Below are 21,397 nucleotides of genomic sequence, written 5' to 3' on the forward strand. Positions count from 1 at the left end.
GAAGAGTACGTGAAACTTCATTCATTCATTCACTGCCATTCACAATTTTTTTCGGGAATTGAATGTATGACTTAGAGCGTCATTCCCAAATTCGTTCGGGTTTTGTTTTTTCACGCTTGGGTGCTGATAAAGCACTGACCATGGCCTCTGGCAGTGTTTTTTTTCTTTTCTACAAGGGTGCAGCATTTCCCTTTTTTCCATGTTAGTGCTTTATGAACCAATATGTATGTATTGTATTTTGGACAGCCACCCTCATTTCAAGCTCATATAACTCCAGACCCATATAATTAACTATTTTTTTCTGATTAAAGAAGAGAGTTTAAGGTTTCTTACACTGCATTGAACGTTTATGTAGTCCTAAAACTCAATGTTCTTTGGGTCCTGGAATTCGAGTGACAATGACAAAAACTGGTACTGCAGTGGAAACACTTTTTGCACATCTGGCAGTGAATGAGTTAAAAAAAGAAAATATCTCAGAAACATGATGCGATTGGAAAAAAGTATTTTTGGGGAAATCGCCGTCAAAAATATACATAGGGACAACAAAGCCATCTGTGATTAAAATTTGTTGGTGACTCGTGTCATTATAAAAATACAGATGGGCATTGGGAATAGAGTGACAATGACAAAAGCCCTGGCACTGGAGTGGACACATATTTGCACAGCGTCTGGCAGTGAATGAGTTAATAAAAGCACGAAAGGTGGGCGACTCACATAGGCCTCCTGATTTCCAGCAGAGTGAGCAGAACCTGAATCCCATTGACGATGCAGCTCTCAGTCCGATCTCCAGAGAACATATTTCGTAGCAGCTGCTCCACACACTCTTTCCTGTGGAACACAGACATCCATCAACTTAGAGGGTGCATCATGTCCCAAGAGCGTTTGTGTGGGTCGGTGCGTCGTACGATTCCAGCACGGTCAGCAACGGGTCAGGCTTGGACATCTCCTGAAGCTGATTGGTCTGGTCTCTGCTTAAACGAATGATGTCGCACAAAGTCTGAGACGCGTTGCACTGCCTCTTGACAGACATAACACACACCGACGTGAACTTTTAGTATTGTGAAAGTCAATGTATTCAATTCAAACGCTGCAAAATGACAAGAATGTGCACATGTACCTCTTCATCCATCTCCGGATGAATAATTTCAACGAGTCTCTGGGCCAGCGTTTCTTCATTTAGCCACTGTAAACAATAAACAGAACATATGATAATAGAAAATATATAGGTGATGAAAAATGGCATCAACTATGCATTTATTTGTTGGTTACAGCGAGAGTCTCGAGTCGAAGAGGGGGCGGCTCCACACAGCTGATAAGCCGAAGCAAGATATCCATCATGGCTGACGTATCGATGTGTTTTAAAACCAACGAGAGAAATCCCTCCTTCCGCCGCAGGAAACTAATCACCTGATCACAACAGAACAGAGACATCGAAGTGACAAAGTCTGTTGCCTTTATGAAAGTGTGAGTTGAAAAATACACTACAGTGTGCACGACACTAACATGCTAGCCAAACGCGGTCATTTAGCTTTGAATTCCTTTGAAAAGACATTGAAATTTGGGACTGTTGCTTTATGATTACGATAAAAAATATAAACAATTGAGAAGCACATCACCACCATAAATAAGATTTTGTAGGCTCTAAGTTAAAGGTTAAAAAGGTCATTTAACTCATTCACGACCAGACGTGCAAAAATGTGTCCACGCTAGTGCCAGGGTTTTTGTCATTGTCACTCGAATTCCAGGACCCACAGAATATTGAGTTTTAGGACTACATAAATATTTAACACAGCAAATTCCTAAATTATATGGGTCTGGACTTACATGAGCTTGAAATGAGGGCGGCTTTCCAAAATACAATCAATACATAAATATTGGTTCATATAGTGCTTTAAAAGCAGCTGAAACTGGAACAAAGCACAAAAATGGAAATCCTGCCCCCTTTTGAAAGGGAAAAAACATTGCCAGAGGTCTGGCCAGCGCTTTATCCACACCTAAGCAAGAAAAAACTAAACCCGAACTAATTCGGGAATGCCGCTCTACGTCATATTTTAGTCAATAAATTAGTGAATAATAATAATAATAAAAATAATAATAATAATACATTTCATTTCCAAGCGCCTTTCAAAACTCTCAAGGTCACTTTACAGTCACAGGAGAGTTTTTCTGCGGATGAGCAGCGGCAGCTACATGCGCCAGCATTCACTCAACTCGCAAGTAACTTAAATACTAGCTAGAAAGCTAGCCAGCTGGCTAACAGATAGCTAATAGATAGCCAGCTAGACAGTTAGCTAACTAGCCATTTAGCTAATAAATAGCCAGCTACATAGCTAGCTAGCTAGACAGATAGCTAATAGATAGCAAATATGTTGTTAGCTAGGTAGCTTGCTAATAGATAGAAAATGGATAGCAAATAGATAGCTAGCTAGGAGGCTAGACAGATAGCTAATAGAAAGCAAATATATAGCAAAAGCATAGCCAGCTAGATAGCAAATGGGTAGCCAGCTAGGTAGATATCTAGATTGCAAATAGATAGCCATCCAGGTAGCTAGCTAGATAGCAAATAGATAGTCAGCTAGGTAGCTAGCTAATGGATAGCAAATAGATAGAACTCCAGCCAAGCGGCGCAGTCCGATTGGCCTTTCTTGGTCCCTGGAAAGACACCAAAGTCCTTTTCTGGGTCTTGGGTTTGCGTTGGAGGCGAGTTTGAGTTTTTTTGCTTTGAAAAATACTATAATAATCTAATATAATACTTATTATTATGATTATAAGCACCTTTCCAAACTCTCAAGGTCACTTATGGCAGTCAATGAGTCAAAGCAGAACAAGTACAATTAATGAAGATTTCACGATGGCAACTGAACACCCAACAGATTATTTACATCATTTATGATTCGGGAAATGTATTTTGAATCATGAAAAAATAATCTGCGGTAACAGGTTCCACTGTACGGAACAGCAGGTGATAGTCAATCTCCGAATATATAGAAAGCTGGAACGAATCGGTTCTGCGAACTTTGGACAAATGGGAATGAATCATGTTTCATCTCTACCTGTTCAGTTTTCCGTGCGATGAGGTTCCCAATGGTCTTGCTAAAAAAGGACGACAGCAATGGATTCAGAGGGGAGGGTTGCTCCAAGAAGCCATAAAGGGTTTCCAGGAGAGGCTCCTCATTGCCCAGCTTGTCGTTAATTACGCCCACATCACTTGTCAACAGCTCACATGCGATATTTGAATACCTGTGAATGAACAACAAACACCTTGCTTGTAACGTAGAAATTGGGGAAAAAATTGACTGGGTTGGACAAAATTTGCCGATGTAACCATTGCACGACTGGGAATGAGTGTTGCAACAGCATCGTATCAAGATAAAAGGGAGATATTATTCAAATTATTTCGTTTATGAAATAGAAAATTTGTTCTTTGTACACAAATACAGGTAACATCCCACTTACGGGGGCGGCCCGGTAGTCGAGTGGTTAGCACACCGGCTTCACAGTGCAGAGGTCGCCGGTTCCCGTCCCGGTCCGTCCTCCCTGTGTGGAGCTTGCATGTTCTCCCCGAACCCACGTGGGCTTTCTCAGGGTCCCCCGGTTTCCTCCCACACTCCAAAAGCATGCATGGCAGGCAGATTGACCACTCCAAATTGTCCCTAGGTGTGAGTGTGAGAGTGACTGTTGTCCGTCTTTGTGTGCCCTGCGATTGGCTGGCAACCAATTCAGGGTGTCCCCCGCCTCGTGCTCGAAGACAGCTGAGATAGGCTCTAGCACCCCCCGCGACCCTAATGAGGAATAAGCGGTACGGAAAATGGATCCCACTTACGACCACCCGTACTTATGATCAGCACTTTTTTTTTTCTTTTTCAATTCTACGCCTGGCACCGTAATGCGCTAGCAGCCGGCAACGCGTACTAAAATTTTGTCCATCCAGCATCTCACTCTCGCACAGCAATCTACTGCGTGACTACACTTGGGAAGCCGTGCGTATTTCAGTCAGCAGAACGCGTGTGCGCTGACACTAAAAGGTAAATATAAAATTTATAAATAAACTGTACAGTAAACAGTTTGGTACAGGTATACAGTAATAAAAATTGATAATATGAAATATAAAATGATAAAAAAGGACACTAAAAGGTATAACATTTATAAATAAACTGTAAACAGTATAGTATATATTACAGTTACAGGCATACAGTAATAAAAATCTATAATATGAAACATAAAATGATAAAAATGACACTAAAAGTTATCAAATGTATAAATGAACTGTAAACTGTTTGGTATATAATAGTATTCAATATAAAATGTTGGTTAAAAACAACAGATTGACATCGTATACTAAACCTCGTGTCGACCATTTTTAATGGATTTCGACTCACGACCGTTTGACTTACAACCGTTTTGTCTGAACAGAACCCGGTCGTAAGTCGGCTGTTACCTCTAGTTGTACACATGACTTGACAGCGGAACTAATAAAGGTTCCAGATCAGCTTTTATCAACATTAAAACACTATCTTCTAAAGATAAGGTTGACGGGGCTGCATTATTACCATATTAGCATTAGCTATCACAGAAAACTAGCATTTTTGGTCACATACTTGTATCGCTTGGTCTCCTCGATCCCAGCAGGAGGCTCTGTAGTAATCTTGTGAACTAGTTCCTGCATGCACTGGTCCTGGCACAAGAACAGGAGGAGTCTAACAAAAGTTATGAAGAAAAGTCAGTCAGGATGCCTACAATGGAGTCAACCGAGATGCCACAATGACCTTCTGTTCTGAGCTTTGCACTCCTGCAGAACATCATCCTCGTCCATGAGCTCAGTAAGCGTGACATCCTCCTTGTCCAGTAATGCCTCCAGATGAGAAGCTGTGTGTAGGTCAAATTTCCAAAACATGGCTGCTGTCTGCAGAGATGTGTGCTCTTAGCTGTTTAGAGAGATTATAGCATTTTGATTGATGCTATAAAAACAACTATTGATTGATGTACATAGATTGACTCACTGATAAATAATCTTTTTTTCTCCTCTGTGATTTAATATGTCCACCTATCTTAAATTTAGAATTGCATTTTAATTTATGTGGGTATCTAATAATAACAGGAGTTGTGGTTTTATACCATAACATCATCATCCTTTTATAACATCCTTTTATAACATAACATCCATCATTATATCTTCATAAGGTGTTTGTGGTGTCACGGCAAGACGTCTTGCCTTGCTCAAGAATCAAAACTATGGTTTCAAATTCAGAGAATATGCTTTCTTGTTACTCATCCAGTTATGAATATGCTTCAAATAGTTCTGAAGAAGAAAGCATAAATGTTTGCAATCGATGAAATAATTTATACCATGTCATTTTGAGGCATCAGGGGTGGGAAATGTCACACCCAAAAAAGGCAGGAAATGGCGACAAAGCCGTGTAAGGAATTAATCAGCCCGTTTCCACAGGCTGATAAATTCCTTCCAGTGAGCTTGGTCACCCTCCTCTGGCGGCTTTTTGGTGCAACACGAGGTTTTCAGACCCAACAAGTACAGCAAAATACATTGACGTGATGGAAGCACTGCTACAATGTGTCCTTTTTTTTCGGTCAGGGGCGTTCCTTCAGTGACGTCAAGTACGGACTCACGAACTCAAAAACAAGACTTCCGAAATATTCAGCGCGAGTCTTAAAATCTAAAATATAGCTATATGCGGTGGAATGTTTGTAAAATACGCTCAGTCGAAGTCATTTGAAGCCATTTTACAAATTATGGACACAACTTGTCCGGAGACGTCGGTTGTCCTTTCAGAATACAATGCTTTAGCAAAATAGAAAAATTATTTTATTACCAGTGACAGCCAAATTTTAATGACCATTGCTTGAATACACTGCGCGTTAAGTTTGTTAGTCCTCCGTTGACAACACATTCCCCCGAGTTTGTACTTGCGCTCCGAATCGTTGACCTCATAAAAAAAAGATAAATCTTTTGCATTTTATGTTTCGAAGCTATTTAAAAAGCGGTGCTATATATGTGACAAGCTAGCTAGCTGACCTCCTCGGTCTGACTCACTCTCTGCGTCACTGTTTTCCACTTGACTCTATTTTAAAATAGAAATGTTTGTTCTTTTTTAATGGCAAACGAGGCTTACCTTTCAGTCTGCATTGTCATCGGTCATCATATAAGATTGGGCTGTGAGGTCACCCGTAGCGGCCCATCGCGTCGCTCTTCTATTTCAATTGTGGCGGATGTTAGCTTCACGTTTGCAGTGTCCTCCTACGGTCACCATCAATTCGCTTCGCCGTGTGCGCGGTGGTCTTGGAGATGCTGTCAGCACACCGATACTGGACGAAAATAAAAACTTCAACGGACGGGTTACGACAAACGGTGGTGTCAAAATGGCGAGGAAGATAAAACGTAGTCCATCAATTCGTCTGTCCGTCAAGCCGGGTAAACTATCAGCCTGGTGACATTTTGACGACGTGCGGGGGACGCTGTCAGCAGTTAGAGATTGTCAAGAGAATGTAAAATAACAACTATAGTGTCAGGTTATAATTTACCTGAACGCAAGGAAAAATACAGATAGCTTCGGACTGATATATTTCACAATGCCAATTCATGATTATTCTGTTTCTATAGATACAGTGTTGTGCTGATGGTTTTAGGGAGTGTCATTCAATGCTCACAATTTCAGCCGAAGAATTTAGGGGCACGTGAAAAAAAACGTGGAGCTCGATGGACCAGTTTCACCTAAAGCAGCGGTGTTTTTTTCGGTGGCCACATTATAGTCACCGTTTCCCTTAGCAGACCGTTATGACTGCCAACCCATATAAAGAAGTCAAGAATAAAGGTTTATTCGATTGTAATAAGCGACAGTGATGAGAGGCTTGGAGCGGTGCTTACATCCTTACAATATATTTTATTACATATGACAATTTAAATGTTTGCAAGATGTCATCAAAGTTTGACGCCGAGCAATCAATCTATCGTTGTCTCTTTCAATCTTTCTCTCTGTCTGTTTGTCAGTCCAACCAACCAATCTATCCAATCGATTGATCAATCTGTCCTTTGTGCTGGTTTTGTAATATTGGGCACTTGTCTTTAGGGGCGTGGCCTATTTGGATGACGCCAGGTTGCTAAAGGCAATTCACATTCATTAAAGATTCCAATTTGTCCTTAGGTATCAATCTGGGTGAGATGATACAGTAGTTTATTTGTATGTGCCCTGTAATTGGGTGGTCCTGATTCTGTCATTGTTTTGAAAGACTAAATTGGCCATAGGTTTTAGTATGAACTCCTTTTTGTCGTTTTGTGTTGTCCAGCCAACACTTGCGGCTTCAAAATTATCTCAATTTAACCTTCTCAACCCGCATGTATTAGTCCGATCTCCCTTCATTTTTAACTTAACATTTAAGTGACACTATACAAAATATTGACGAGAACGTATTCCAATGACCTATAGGTATTCCACCATCCTTTCTTTCTTGCAGTGACGTGCGGTGAGGTTCATGGCTGGTGAGGCACTGACGTCATCAGTCAGATTTACAAACATGAACTCTACAGAGTAGCTTTTTCACCATTTTATTGGCAACAGTTAACGTGTTGTTTAAAATGTCATGTCAGCATTCTTTATATAAACCACAGCATAGAAAAAAAGAATTTAAAAACCGTTATTATTGTGTTACCTTTACTTATAAATGAAGTCCCTGCGCCGCTCCTTCTCCTCTCTATTTCTTTCAATTGAGATATGTAATCCTCCATTCTGAAAATAAGGCTAAGAAACACGAAAAAAATGACTGGATGGTTGCACTTAATTTGCTAACTGTTTACTGTAGTTTGCTTTTACTAATTCTATTAATCTGCAGCCGAGGAGACGCAAGAAAAATCTGTAATCACCACCACCCCCTGTCATGGGGCAGGAGAACTGTGTGCCTCACCAATGCACACAGTTTTGATAAAAATAAAATAAAATTAACACTGTAGTAGTGTTTATAATGTAAAGCGACTCTACATTATATACACCAACTAAACTGTAGAAATGTAGTTCATATACTAAAAGTGTTTGAACACTTTATTAGTGATATGCAGCTGACTGCTGCCTCACTGCTCGTCTCAACATAGTATTTGAATGGTAAATGTGAAAATTCAGCGATTAAAAAAAAAAAATCAAAAAATGGTGAAGTTAAATGGAAAAGAACTTTAAGGTACAAATCACTTAACTATAACTGTTTAATGTATTTTTTCATTTGATATTTCCATGATGACAGGTGAGGCACGGCCTCACCTGCCTCCCCTGACTGCACGTCACTGCTTTCTTGAGAGGTCTATTCCAGCTTCTCGCCACGTTCCAAAACAATTACGTTCGTTTAATAAAAATCATGTAAACTACACCGGGGGGTAAATCTGAGCTGAAATTTATGTGACTACTGAATGTGTACATTTTGCTTTGCGATGTTGGGGATAGGCAAATGTTGCCAGTTTAATAAGAATAGGCGCTATAGAAATGGAAATGGTAAAAAGGAATGGGGGGAAACTGAGATTGGGTTGTCGGTATCTAGAGTTTTTTTAATATTTACCTCTTCTACAAATGGTCTAGCCAATGTGTCCGTCTTCAAAATCAAAAGTGGCCCTGCCCGCCCACGGTGTATATTGGTCTTCATACAAACATAATTGGTCTCTGCATTCGAGCGTCACAAAGAGCGTCATGGTACGTAAGGCTAATAATAAAACCTGATAATGGCCCCGTGTGAAGTTCCAGAAACCCCCTCCGCCCCCCTCCGAGAAATGCGACTGCTCTGGTTTGGGGGCGTCTACGTCAGACGGGGGACTTTGCGTGCGAATCTGGCAACACTGGACGATCCCAGCCGGCTTAGCTTGTTTTCTTCCTCACTCATCTGAACGTCGGTAGGAGGTAGCCGGCTACCAAGCATTATGTCGAAAGTCGCGGACACGAAGCTCTACGACATCCTTGGCGTCTCACCGTCGGCCTCCGAAAACGAATTAAAAAAGGTGAGGACGGTGCAAAGTGACAAGAGTGAACGAGCGATGTAGGTCACCTGTAAAATGGGCCTAGAATGCTGCTTACCCAGCATGAGCTCGGTGGCTAACTCGCGATGGTTTGGGAACTAAACGAGATAACTAGCACACTGCACGGCTTCATCCACACTGACGATGGGGATCCATTCCCGCTTGCTATCTACAGAATATTTCACATTTAGACACTGGAGATTTTTATTGTCTGCCGAATGATAAAAGGAAACGCAAGTGACCACGAGTATCGTAGCTCACCGGATATTAGACGATACATTTCAGGAAATAGTCGCCGCCATGTTGTCCTGTAAACGAAGTCTAAATTAAATACACAAGTTCAACGAGTATTGCTTCGTGTCCAAACATTTTGCGTATATCGCCTTCACTTGCTTCGCGTGGGGAAAAATATTGAATAATCCCAATGTGAATGTTACGATTATTGTTAAAAAATCTTTGAACTCGATGCCCGAGTGTCACTTAACTCGCATCTATTGAAATTGTCATAGAAATTTGAAGTAATTGTTTTTTTCTTTGAATGTCAAGACAATTAAAAATTATGCTGGTCTCGTGTACGAATCATGACATTGTAGACATAACTGCCACGATTATTCCACAATATCCAAACATCTACTATACTCTTTTGTTGTCTTAGAATAAGAAGAGTAGTTTAACAAGTTGAGCACATGAGATGAAAGTTCAAGATGGCTGGAGGTGTCAAAGACAGCAATGCTCCTGCTGGTGTCCCGATGTTTTTGACAGCATCACATGACTTGATGCCTAAAACATTTTTAGAAACATAGCTGGTACCTGACTGAGTGAGATTGATGTTCTGATGAGTTCTTTCGAATATGCTATTAGCAATTTCATTCTCAACCTTGTTTTTATGACAGGCCTACCGCAAATTGGCTAAAGAGTACCATCCCGACAAGAACCCAGATGCTGGAGACAAGGTATGAAACATTTAGCGGTGCTTTTATATGAAAAAAAATATTGTGGCACCAACCACATCGATGAGAATCCCATTTGAAATAAGCGGACTGTAAATTTTGTGTTTTAAAATTTAGGTATAAGTTTTAGGCATTTAACTGTACGGACAATCTTTTATGTAGCATATTAAGATTTAAAACCACCATCCAATTGAGGAGGAAAAGGTCGCTTTATGTTGTATAATTGCATCAACTAAAATGCTTGCTAACCCCTTTGACACGGTGCTTGTGTATAAGGAACTGTAGCAAATCCGGTACTGTAATTTACACATTCTTAACTCATACAAGTGTAAATATGCATTGGATGTTATATGCATATAGAGTTATTCCGGGTTGAGTGAATGCTGGCGCGTGTGGCTGCCGCTGCTCACCCACGGGAAAAAAAACTGATCCTGTGACTGTAAAGTGACCTTGAGAGTTTTGAAAGGCGCTTAGAAATGTATTATTATGATTATTATTATTATTATGATTATTAGTATGACTATTATTTTGACTATTATTATAAAACGTTATTAGCTAATTTTCTGGTGTACATTCTGCTGTAAATTTAGTAATGTGCCTCTTGTTGGTACATTCCATGTTCTTTTATCCCATTTGACATTCAAAATAATAGGCTTTGTTTTCTTTTTAAATGAAATAATTAATTTCATATTAGATTTTTTTTCTGTCGCTGGAGCACTGGCATGGAAAAAAATACATACAATGGTACCTCAGCTTACGAACTTAATTGGTTCCCAGAAAGTGTGTGTAAGACGAAACGTTCTTCCAAACATTTATTTCCCATAAGAAACCATTAAAATGAGAATAATACGTTCCCAGGTCCCCATCAAACCTCCTTTTCTACTAAATACGCCTTAAAAGTACACCAAATATACCTTATTTTATGTATAATAAACGTGCTGTTGTATTATAATTAAATAAATAAATTACTTTATAATAAAGTCGTTTTATTTACCATAGTGATGGTAGTTGTCAATGGATGGTAGCAATGGTCGACTTAGCGTAATGGTACTGGGACAGCTCAGTCACACAAACGCACACCACGTTTGTGGTTTTCGATGATCTGCTCGACCGTAATTTTCTTTTGTGTCCTCTTCGGATTAACACTAGCCTGTGGTGGGATCTTTTTCAGTCCCGTAATAGCAAATATACTCCACTCGATAACAAACCACGTCTGCACTCAAAGAAAGGGGGTGACGAAAACCAGTCCGCCAGCCACCGTGGCGCTGTTCGACCGTGTGGTTTGATGTTCATCCGCCAAAAAACTAGTTCGTTAGCCAAGACTATTTGCTTGGGAATTTAATGTTTGTGAGGCGAAAACTTCATGGGCTAAAGCATTTGTAAGCTGATAAATACAAAAATCTGTGTCTGTCTGTTTTTCGTTTTGTCACCCAGTTTAAAGAAATCAGTTTTGCATATGAAGTACTGACAACCCCGGAGAAGAAAGAACTTTACGACCGCTATGGAGAACAAGGGCTACGAGAAGGCGGAGGAGGCGGCCCTGGCATGGATGATATCTTCTCTCACATTTTTGGAGGAGGACTTTTTGGGTTCATGGGGGGACAAGGAAGAGGACGCAATGGAGGACGTAGGCGAGGCGAAGACATGGTGCACCCTCTGAAGTAATTGAGACCTTTATAAAGGGGATGCGTTATGAAAAATTGACTTTTTAATTGTTTGTGTAAAAATAATTGGGTCTCAACAGTGCATCAAGTATGAAATTATTGAAATTAAGTATGAAATTATTAATATATATATGTTTTATGTCCTAAAATATATTTTAGGGAGCCATGAATTTGTTAGGATGTGACTGAACTGCACACGCACAATTTCTCGATCCATAACTTGGAATCTGGTCTAGGATCTGCCATTTTCCTAAATGTGAGTGACATTGTATTCCATACTAATGAGTTTATTTATTTCCTCTGACAGAGTTTCCCTTGAAGACCTCTACAATGGTAAAACTACCAAACTCCAGCTGAGCAAGAATGTCCTTTGCGGTGCCTGCAACGGGTGAGTCATTTTTAAGTGTTTTGTCCTGTTAACCAAGACAAAAGCATACCTGCCAACTACTCCGGTTTTGCTGTAACGAGTATGGTTTTCATGATCCCATTCTGGGTTACGGTTTATAAATGAAAATGATGGTTTCCAATCAAAACTTTAAGTCAAAAATAATCAACATAGTAAATACCCAATGTTCGTTCCAAACACGAGATCGCTAAGGATCTAAATTTAGAAAAGGTGATTGGCACAGTGCCAGCTGTTAGCTCCCTTTAGATGAATTCCGTGTGCTGGGGATCATTCCTGGAATCGAGAGTCAAGGGTTAGCATTGTTTTTTTTTTTTTTTAATCATTTTCGTGTAATGGCATCTGCTGGAGAAAAAGCACCAATAAGTGAAATCTAAAAGAATACTACAGTCATTTTGTGATGAATACTCCCGAGCATTTCCAGGCATTATAGTCTTGTGTAAGCTCTCAGTTGTACAGGAGTAGTCCACCGATGAAGAAAAGGTTTCTTCAACCGTCATCTGTACTTCTTTGAAGGTGTCTGACGTTCCGCTCCTCATCCGAAAAGCTTTGTCAGTGAACTAAAGTTTTGCTGGTAGCTCTGGCCCTGTATATAGGGACATTGGGGATATATATATACAGGTAAAATCCGAGTTACGACCGGTTCCATTCCAACAAAATGGTTGTAAGTCCAACGGTCATAAGTTGAAATACATTCAAAATAGCCGACCTGACGTTTCCACGACAGGATAGTATACAATGTCAATCTGTTTTTAAGCAACGTTTTCTATTCAATACTATTATGTATTTACAGTTCATTTATAAATTGTATAACTTTTAGTGTCATTTTTATCATTTTATATTTCATATTATCGATTTTTATTATTGTATAACTTTACCTGTAATGTATACAAAACTGTTTACTGTACAGTTCATTTATAAATGTTATACGAACCCTGCTCTCCCTGCTAACGGACACAAAAGGTCACCCGACATACACGCTCGGACTCAGGCGGACGCCAAAGGAAAAAAAGCAGTGTACTACAGGAGATGTTGCCGAGACGGTATCTCCACTGTATAAATACTGTATTGAGTGTAGTCGCGCATTGCTGTGCAAGTGTGTGAGATGCTGGCTGGCCAAAATTGTGGTACGCGTTGACGGCTGCTTGCCAGGCGTAGAATGAAAAAAAAAAAAAGGGTCTAGCGGTCATGGTCGTAACTTGGATGTTACCTGTATATAGGGGCAGAGCTACCAGCAAAATTTTAGTTTGGTGACAAAGCTTTTCGGATGAGGAGCGAAAGGTCCGACCCCCCTCAAAGAAGTACAAATGACGCCCTATTCATCCAGGAGTTATGCTTCGGTCCAGAAGTGAATGTGGATAATGTGGATGACCTTTAGTGTGCGTGCCAGCCAGTTAGGATTATTAGTAATGCCTGCCAATAAACTGCCATTTCAACCTGAAAAATGCAAATAGGTTTGAAAAGTATTTTGCCAAAATGGTCCTGTAGGTTTTGATCTAAAAGGGCATTTAAAATGCACAACTTTCCTAAAACCCCAGGAAAAAAGATTATGCGGTATTAAATTGTGTTAAATTAAAAGAGTAAACTTTGAAAACAATTCATGGTTAGGGTTCCTGTTACATCATAAATTATGACAGTCGAGCTAGCTATTAAGCTAGCTACTTACCTAGCTCTTTGCTCTCTGTTATTTATCTATTAGCTAGCTATTAGCGGTCTAGTTGGCTGGCTATCTTATCTATCAGCGGTCTACTCGCTGGGTAGCTCTCTATTAGCTTCCTAGCTAGCTTTCCATCTATTTGAGTTACTTCCGGGTTAAGTGAACGCTGGCGCGTGTGGCTGCCGCTGCTCACCCACAGAAAAATGTATCGCGTTACTGTAAAGTGACCTTGAGAGTTTTGAAAGGCGCTTATAAATGAAATGTATTACTTCAAATTTGAGTTTGTTCATAGCTATTTTTGTCAACCCATAGGAATGTAGGTTACATGTGCATAAGTTACTAACAATGTCTTTTGTATGGTGTTTTTAGCCTCATTTTAAGGGACAACTGACGCCTCCCGACAAGTTGTGTCCATAATTTGTAAAATCACTTCAAATGACTTCAAGATTCCACGGCATATAGCTATATTTTACGTTTTAAGACTAAGTTGATGACGATGCCTGACATGACGTCACGTCTGGAACGCCCCTTTATTTGGTCTGAAAACTTCGTGTTGATGGCAAAATTAGAAGGAAAACACATGAATAATGCGATGGTGAATGATTGTGTGTTGCACCAAGACTACTATTTGATACTAGTTGACACAAATTCCCAGCAGACAAATCATTCCCAACGGAGCTTGGGTGCCATCTTGTGCATTTTCTGGGACGGTACATTGGAGTCCTGACCGCTCGAATTGATACGGGAGGACTTCTTTCATCGATTGCAAACATTTATGCTTTCCTCTTCAGAACTATTTGAATCATTCATAACTGGATGAGTAACAAGAAAGCATTTTCACCTAATCTGAAGCCATTGTTTTGATTCTAGAGCAAGGCAAGACGTCCTGGCGTGACGTCACGAACAAGGGGGCGGCACCTTCTGAAACTCGGCATCTCCGAGGTCATTTTGAAGTAGTTTTGGGTCACTTGAACTCATTTTTGTTGGTGTTTTGCATTTGACTAAAAATATCAGCCTGCGTGTTTTGGGTATTTTAGATGCTATAAAACGTTTTTGTGATGTCAATTAGGAAACAAAAAAATGGTGTTGGTTGTCCTTTAAGTAGCTGCAATGTTAAAAATAGTTTGGTGCATTATCAGAATCAGAATACCTTTATTTGTCCCACAATGGGGAAATTTGCAGTCCACAGCAGCAATTGATTATTAGGCTTTTCTGGTTTCAGAAGTTGGCTGGTATGCAAAAGTACACTGCGTGAACAGTGCTGACATTCTGCCATTTGCTCTCCAGTCAGGGTGGCAAGGCGGGCGCAGTACAAAAGTGTACGGCATGCAGAGGACTGGGTATGAGGGTGGTGATTCGACAACTGGCCCCTGGTATGGTCCAACAGGTGCAGTCCGTCTGTACAGACTGCAAAGGAGAGGGTAACATGACTGCAAATAATTCACACACTTTCACGTGACCGGGGGGGAGGGTGGCGATCAACAACTCATCATCACAAATATCGGTCGGCCTGTTGTGTTTGTACAGGTGAGGTCATCAGCGAGAAAGATCGCTGTAAAAAATGCGAAGGTCATAAGGTGAGTAAGGAAACAAAGGTTCTGGAGGTGCACGTGGACAAAGGCATGAAACACGGACAGAAGATCACCTTCACCGGGGAAGCTGACCAAGCGCCGGGTGTGGAACCCGGCGATATCGTCCTGGTCCTACAAGAGAAAGAACATGAAGTAGGAAAAAGATTGTACAGTGATACGTTGGCTTATGAACTTAATTGGTTCCCAGACAGAGTGTAAGGCGAAAAGTGTGGATCCCAAAAATTAATTTCCCATCGGAAACCATTCAAATGAGAATAATCCGTTCCCAGGTCCCCATAAAACATAATTTTCTACTTTCTAATTTTCTAAGCTTTAAAACTACACAAAATATTCCCTATTTTATGTATAATAAATGTGCTTTGGTATTATAATTAAGGAAATAAACTACCGTATTTTTCGGATTATAAGTCAGTTTTTTTCATAGTTTGGTCGGGGGTGGGACTTATAAATCGGAGCGATTTATATATGCTTATTACTGTATATCATTTCACATGTTATTTTCACATTAAACCGCAAGAGCGCGCTCTAGTCCTGTGCTGATATTGTGGTGTTGAAACATCTGTGAGCCGTCAAAATCTGTGAGCGCAGAGACAGTAGCCTACACATTTCTATAACACGTGTTACAGGGAAATCTGTGACCCATCAGAATCTGTCGTCCCTGCGGTCGCGGTTTCTGGAGGGTCAGATTTTTCTGTAACACCTGTTATTTATAAACACAACTGAGAAGGGCTGAATAAAAATGGCACCGAAAAGAAAGTCGTATCCTGAAGCTTACAAGCTGCAGATAGTGAAATATGCAGCCAAAAACTGCAATCGAGCAGCAGAAAGAAAGTTTGGAGTGAGCGCAAAACTTGTAAGGGACTGGCGAAAAGAAGAGGTTACGCTTACTGAAATGAAGAAAACAATAAAAGCTAGGTGGCCGCAGTTGGAGGAACGAGTTCACGCATGGGTGCTTGAACAATGTGCTGCTGGGAGAGGTTTGTCAACGGTGCAGTTGCATCTCCACACCCAGGTCGTTGCCAAGGAGATGAATATAAACGGCTTTGCAGGAGGACCTTCATGGTGTTACCGCTTCATGCAACGCAAACGCCTCTATCAGAAATCTCTATCACAAATACATTTTCCCCAAAAATGCAATGGAATGGAGTGGCCGGTTTCATCAGCATTAAACACTTGATGAGGAACGTAGTCTTCTTTCACCATCTTGAGGAATGATCCCTTGGAGGTGCTTTCTCTGCGATAATTTTACCTAGTTCCTCATCAATTGTGTTCTGTTTAGCTGAGTTGATAGCTTTTTGCATCAAGTGTACAGATGGCTTGTGCAGGTTATTTGTGGAGCCTGATTGATGGGATATTTTAACCTTCCAGTCTACACTGCTGGAGTTGAAACGAGTCCAAATTTCACTGTTTTCTATCCATTTTCTCACCATTTCACTTGTATTTTTTTTCCACTTTTTTTTTCAAGCTTTGTCGTCTCCCTTTTGTATGCATGTGTTTTCTCTCTGTTGTCTGCCTGTCTCTTTAAAGTTTAACCCCCCACCCCCTCACTGCTGCGTTCTTGACCAATCACATGGCTTTAACCAAAGACGCCATTTTGTTTTTGGGAGAGCTGCCTCTTTCTGTAACCCCCTCCCGTCACTGCTGCGTTCCTGACCAATCACGTGGCTTTAACCGAAGACTGGGCGTGGAACAGAGGACAAAACAGTCGGCCACCATTTTCTTGTTAGAACGAGCTTGTCACATGACACATCAGTCATTGTGGCAGCTCCGTGTATATCCCAAAAAATAGTTTGTATGCCAAGGTAAACTTCATAAATGTAACGTTCGTAAACGGAAAAGTTCGTAACCCAAGAGGTTCGTAAACCGAGGTATCACTGTACATTTATGAGGTCGTTATTTGAACAGATTTTATAGATATAGATCTGACTTTTTAAATGTTATTCTCCATTTCAGGAATTTCGCCGGGAAGGCAATGACCTTCGCATGGTGCAGCGCATTGGCCTGGTCGAGGCTCTTTGTGGCTTTCAGTTGACCCTCTCGCATCTGGATGGACGGCAGCTGCTTGTCAAGTACCCACCCGGCAAGGTTATCGAACCAGGTACACACGCCCCATACCAGTACTGCCATACCTGAACCCTGGAGTGCCTCAACTTCAAACTTCAGAGCCTCTACCTGATATTATTATTTCTTTTTTTTTTTATTGCATAGCTGCATCATTTTTTTGGGTGTCCACAGATAAGTGAGACATACGACATTAATCCCTTGTTTATCGCGGTTAATGCGGACCCGCACCACCCAAGATAGACCAAAAACCGCGATGTCGCGAACCTGACATGGATTGGTAAATTATCATTCAAGGCCAAATTTAGGGGAGCACAGTACAGGACATGCATAAACAAGCGCAGTCAATGTTTGTAGTACAATACAATATACAGTGATACCCCAGCTAAAGAACGCTTTAGCCCACAAACTTCGCCTTACGAACATATAATATCGCCACAATATAATATACAGTAAAGTCTCGTTATATCGATATCGGATATATCGATAGTCCCGGTTATATCGATACTATTTCTATGCAGGCACGGAGAAAATTACATGCAAACAGGGTCGGATATATCGATAGTCCCGGTTATATCGATATTTTTTCGGACTCCCTTGAATATCGATATAACGAGACTTTACTGTAATATCGCCAGACGAACTCGATTTCGGCGGACGAACCAAACCACACAGCGCCACAGTGGCTGGCGGGTGAACACCAAACCACACAGTCGAACAGCGCCACAATGGCTGGCGGACTAGTTTTCGTCACCCCTCTCTTTGAGTGCAGACATGGTTTGTTATCGAGTGGAGTACTTTTGTTATTATGCGACCAAAAAAGACCCCACCACAGGTTTGTGTTAAGCCGAAGAGGACACAATAGAAAATTACGGTCGAGCAGAAGAAGCAGATCATCGAATAACACAAACGAGGTGTGCGTTTGCGTGACTTAGCAGTAGCAGTACGCTAAGTCGAAGGGGGTTTCTGTGTTGTCTAAGCAACGGTCTCAGGTAATAGAAGAGGTTGAAAAAATTGTGTCGATTAGGATTAATGAAAAGCAGCTAGCAGGGGACCGTGTGAGTGAGGGTATTATCGCCGAGAAAGCACGGCAACTTCACTCGGATATCATCAAGAGGCAACCTGGAACTTCGTCATTCATTGACAACGATCATCACAAAGGTAAATAAAACGACTATTATACAATATAGTTTATTTCTTTAATTACGATACAATCGCACATTTCTCATACATAAAATAGGTATATTTTGTGCATTTGTAAGGCTTATTTAGTAGAAAATTATCTTTTATGGGCACCTGGGAACGGATTATTTTGAATGGTTTCTTATGGGAAATAAATGTTGGGCAGCCCTGACACACACTTTCTGGGAACCAATTAAGTTTGTGAGCTGAGGTATCACTGATTGTGGATTTATATAGCGCTTTAACAATAGCTGAAGCTGAAGAAGTAAAAAATTCATACAATAACGTAAACAGTCCTCTATCAGCATACAGTATACAGTATAATATTTACAGGTAGACGACTCGTCTTATCTGATGTAACGCTTTATTGACATTGTAATGGCTTTCGCCTTCCCTCCGTTTGTCATTTTAAGTACCGTATTTTCTGGATTATAAGGTGCATCGTAAACGAATGACATTTAAAAACCTTTTTCCATACATAAGTTGCACCGCATTATGGGGGGCACCTTCAATGAATGATATATTTTGATATTTTGACAGCAGTGACTTTCGCTGCTATTTGCAGCCCCCTTTTTTTTAGGTTAGAAAAAAATCTGTGATGCATCAAGTGCCATGATAATCGAACCGCAAAGTAGCAAGGGATTACTGTAGAATGATTGCCCATATGTGGTTACACTCTCGTGAGTGTATGCCTGCATGCGCCACCATTGTTGGACATAAAAAATGGTAAAAGGCCTTTTTTGTGCATGTGCACACTAAGTCTTGTTTTGCTCTATATTTTACTCTTTTCAGGCTGCGTTCGTGTGGTCAAAGGAGAGGGAATGCCACAGTACAGAAACCCCTTTGAAAAGGGAGACCTCTACATCAAGTTTGACGTGCAGTTCCCCGAGAACAATTGGATCAGCACCGAAAAACTCAACGTGAGTCGCATTAGTGACGCATGTTGTTAAAAAAAAAGCACAGACGCCGATAACAATCACTTATCACTCCTTCAGGAGCTGGAGTGCCTCCTTCCGAGCCGCGCCGAGGACCCCCTCATTTCCGCCGAGGCCGAGGAAGTGGACCTGACGGATTTCGATAGGAGTCAAGGATCAGGCGGGGGCGGCAGGAGAGAAGCCTACAACGACAGCTCCGATGAGGAGGGCGGCCATCACGGCCCGGGGGTGCAGTGCGCGCACCAATAGAAGACCTTGATGCGTGTTTACATGCATCATTCCTCCAGCTTTGCTGTTACATCATTCAAGACTTGACACACACACACACATGCACATTTCTCTTCTGTCGCCGTGACGCACCCAACTCACACACTTTGCAGCCTCCTCGGTTCTATGGTGCCCATTAAAAGATGTTGGAGTTGGGATATCTTTTTTGTGTTTCATGGACAGTAGTGCTCAGCATAGCCTCAGGCCAAAACTTGACTCAGACCACCGTTTCGGCTGTTTCCTCTGATAAACAGCGCTCAGTCTCATGCTTAAAAAAATAATTTTGACGAGTGTACATGGTTTTAGTGTAATCTATCACACATAAGCATGCTGCTTGCTGATGACGTACACACACCGATGACGTTCAACCTAAGGCAAAGCTCTTGGCTGCGTATGTTGATTTTGCCCCAAGATATCCGTTCTCCACAATTAGCATAGAAACCTCAACAAACTATCCTTAAATTCCACTAGTTGTCATTGATGAAACTCCATCATAAAAATCCAATATTTACAATATTTCAATCTTCTGTTTTCACCAGGTGTGAGAAATGCTTACCTTAATCTCTCAGATGGTTAAAGGTAGAAAGTTGAAATTATGCATGCTGATCTGTCATTTGCGCTACATTTTGTACTAAAATCTTGTCACAAGACTGATGTGTTTCAGAAATATTGAAATCGTTTGTGAACCGAGGTTGAAATATTGCTGTTTTTTAAAAATTCTGCCACCAATGGGTGAAAAATAATTTCAGGTCGATTGTAGTTCACATTGTTCTCTGACATGTACTTTAAAATCCTGACAGGTTTCATTGAATTTGGTGTACTTTCATGGAGGCCATTTTGTAATTAACTTAAATTTGCATCTACATTATAATGAGCATGACCGAAATTTAAGTTGTTATATGAATGAAGAAATCCTGGTGCATTTTATCATCAAAAACATGTCTTCATATGAGTATTTAACATTAAATTGAAAGTAGCCTATTTTAGTTAACACCCAGCCAAGAGCCTGGCCTTAAAGATTCCACGCAGCCTCTGCCATGATTTTTCAAAAATGGTCCCGAGTGCTCTCATCTCGCTTGAAAATAACGAAAGCCTTGATTTATACAATACAATACATATTTTTGATTCATATAGTCCCACCTTTTTTGAAGCTTCATTTCAGTGTTTCCAGACCACTCAACCTAATCTGTGAACTCCACGTGTACGTCTAACTCAGTGGCCCGCCAAATCGGAGCTGCTTTGGAATGTTCCGGCTTTACCGCTGCCTTGTTTAAAAAGTTGGATTATGTGAACGGCTGCTGTCAAACTGTTGAATGTTTGCCTCCAAAAAAATCTCCGCTTACACAACTTGGACAGCTCCCGACTCATATCAAGAGGGCCGACGACCATATCCGAATTATTAAAATAAAAAAACTACAACATTGACCCCCCACCCAATACTACATCGACAGCCTTTTTTGTTGCATTTTTGAAACAGTGCCCCCCGATCATAGCAATCTGTTAGCGGCTAACTGTTTCTGCTAAAAGACTTTCTGCCGCTTCTGTTTGTACATCTGGTCGCAAAGGACAGGAAGTTGTCATTAATGAAGTGTTATTACTGTTCATGCTCATGTTTGTCCGGGGTAATTAAGATATTAATAAACAATCTACAAATCCACCGTTGTTTACATACCAAGTTTAAT

The 21,397-nt window shown here is 40.8% G+C and overlaps 2 protein-coding genes across 2 annotated transcripts in view; one reads left to right on the plus strand and one right to left on the minus strand.

The window, feature by feature from the left end:
• The window catches only part of ppp6r2b (protein phosphatase 6, regulatory subunit 2b), a 24,095-nt gene extending 17,298 nt beyond the window's left edge, over positions 1–6,797 (minus strand). Inside the window, 8 exon segments of the mRNA XM_088996142.1 lie at positions 715–828; positions 906–1,018; positions 1,118–1,183; positions 1,270–1,407; positions 3,054–3,240; positions 4,599–4,697; positions 4,767–4,903; positions 6,129–6,797. Coding sequence (XP_088852268.1) covers positions 715–828; positions 906–1,018; positions 1,118–1,183; positions 1,270–1,407; positions 3,054–3,240; positions 4,599–4,697; positions 4,767–4,894 — 845 coding nt within the window. The 5' untranslated portion in view covers positions 4,895–4,903; positions 6,129–6,797.
• A 1,907-nt stretch (positions 6,798–8,704) lies between these two features.
• Positions 8,705–21,372, plus strand: dnaja2b (DnaJ heat shock protein family (Hsp40) member A2b). Its single transcript, XM_088996114.1, has 9 exons — positions 8,705–8,986; positions 9,898–9,957; positions 11,389–11,615; positions 11,926–12,006; positions 14,966–15,099; positions 15,206–15,402; positions 17,224–17,368; positions 19,306–19,433; positions 19,509–21,372. The coding sequence occupies exons 1-9, from the start codon at positions 8,909–8,911 to the stop codon at positions 19,695–19,697; spliced, it is 1,239 nt and encodes a 412-aa protein (XP_088852240.1). The 5' UTR covers positions 8,705–8,908; the 3' UTR covers positions 19,698–21,372.
• The last annotated feature ends 25 nt before the right edge of the window (positions 21,373–21,397 follow it).

The sequence above is a fragment of the Hippocampus bargibanti genome, linkage group LG05, assembly GCF_051943395.1.
Source record: "Hippocampus bargibanti isolate YZ-2025 linkage group LG05, ASM5194339v1, whole genome shotgun sequence".
In the NCBI taxonomy this organism is placed as follows: Eukaryota; Metazoa; Chordata; class Actinopteri; order Syngnathiformes; family Syngnathidae; genus Hippocampus; species Hippocampus bargibanti.

Bases quoted from the DNA above. Each gene is read 5' to 3' on its own strand.
- dnaja2b (XM_088996114.1), top strand. From the start codon at position 8,909: ATGTCGAAAGTCGCGGACACGAAGCTCTACGACATCCTTGGCGTCTCA. The intron at 8,987-9,897 runs GTGAGGACGGTG...TTTTTATGACAG, and splicing joins CCGAAAACGAATTAAAAAAG to GCCTACCGCAAATTGGCTAA. The intron at 17,369-19,305 runs GTACACACGCCC...TACTCTTTTCAG, and splicing joins CGGCAAGGTTATCGAACCAG to GCTGCGTTCGTGTGGTCAAA.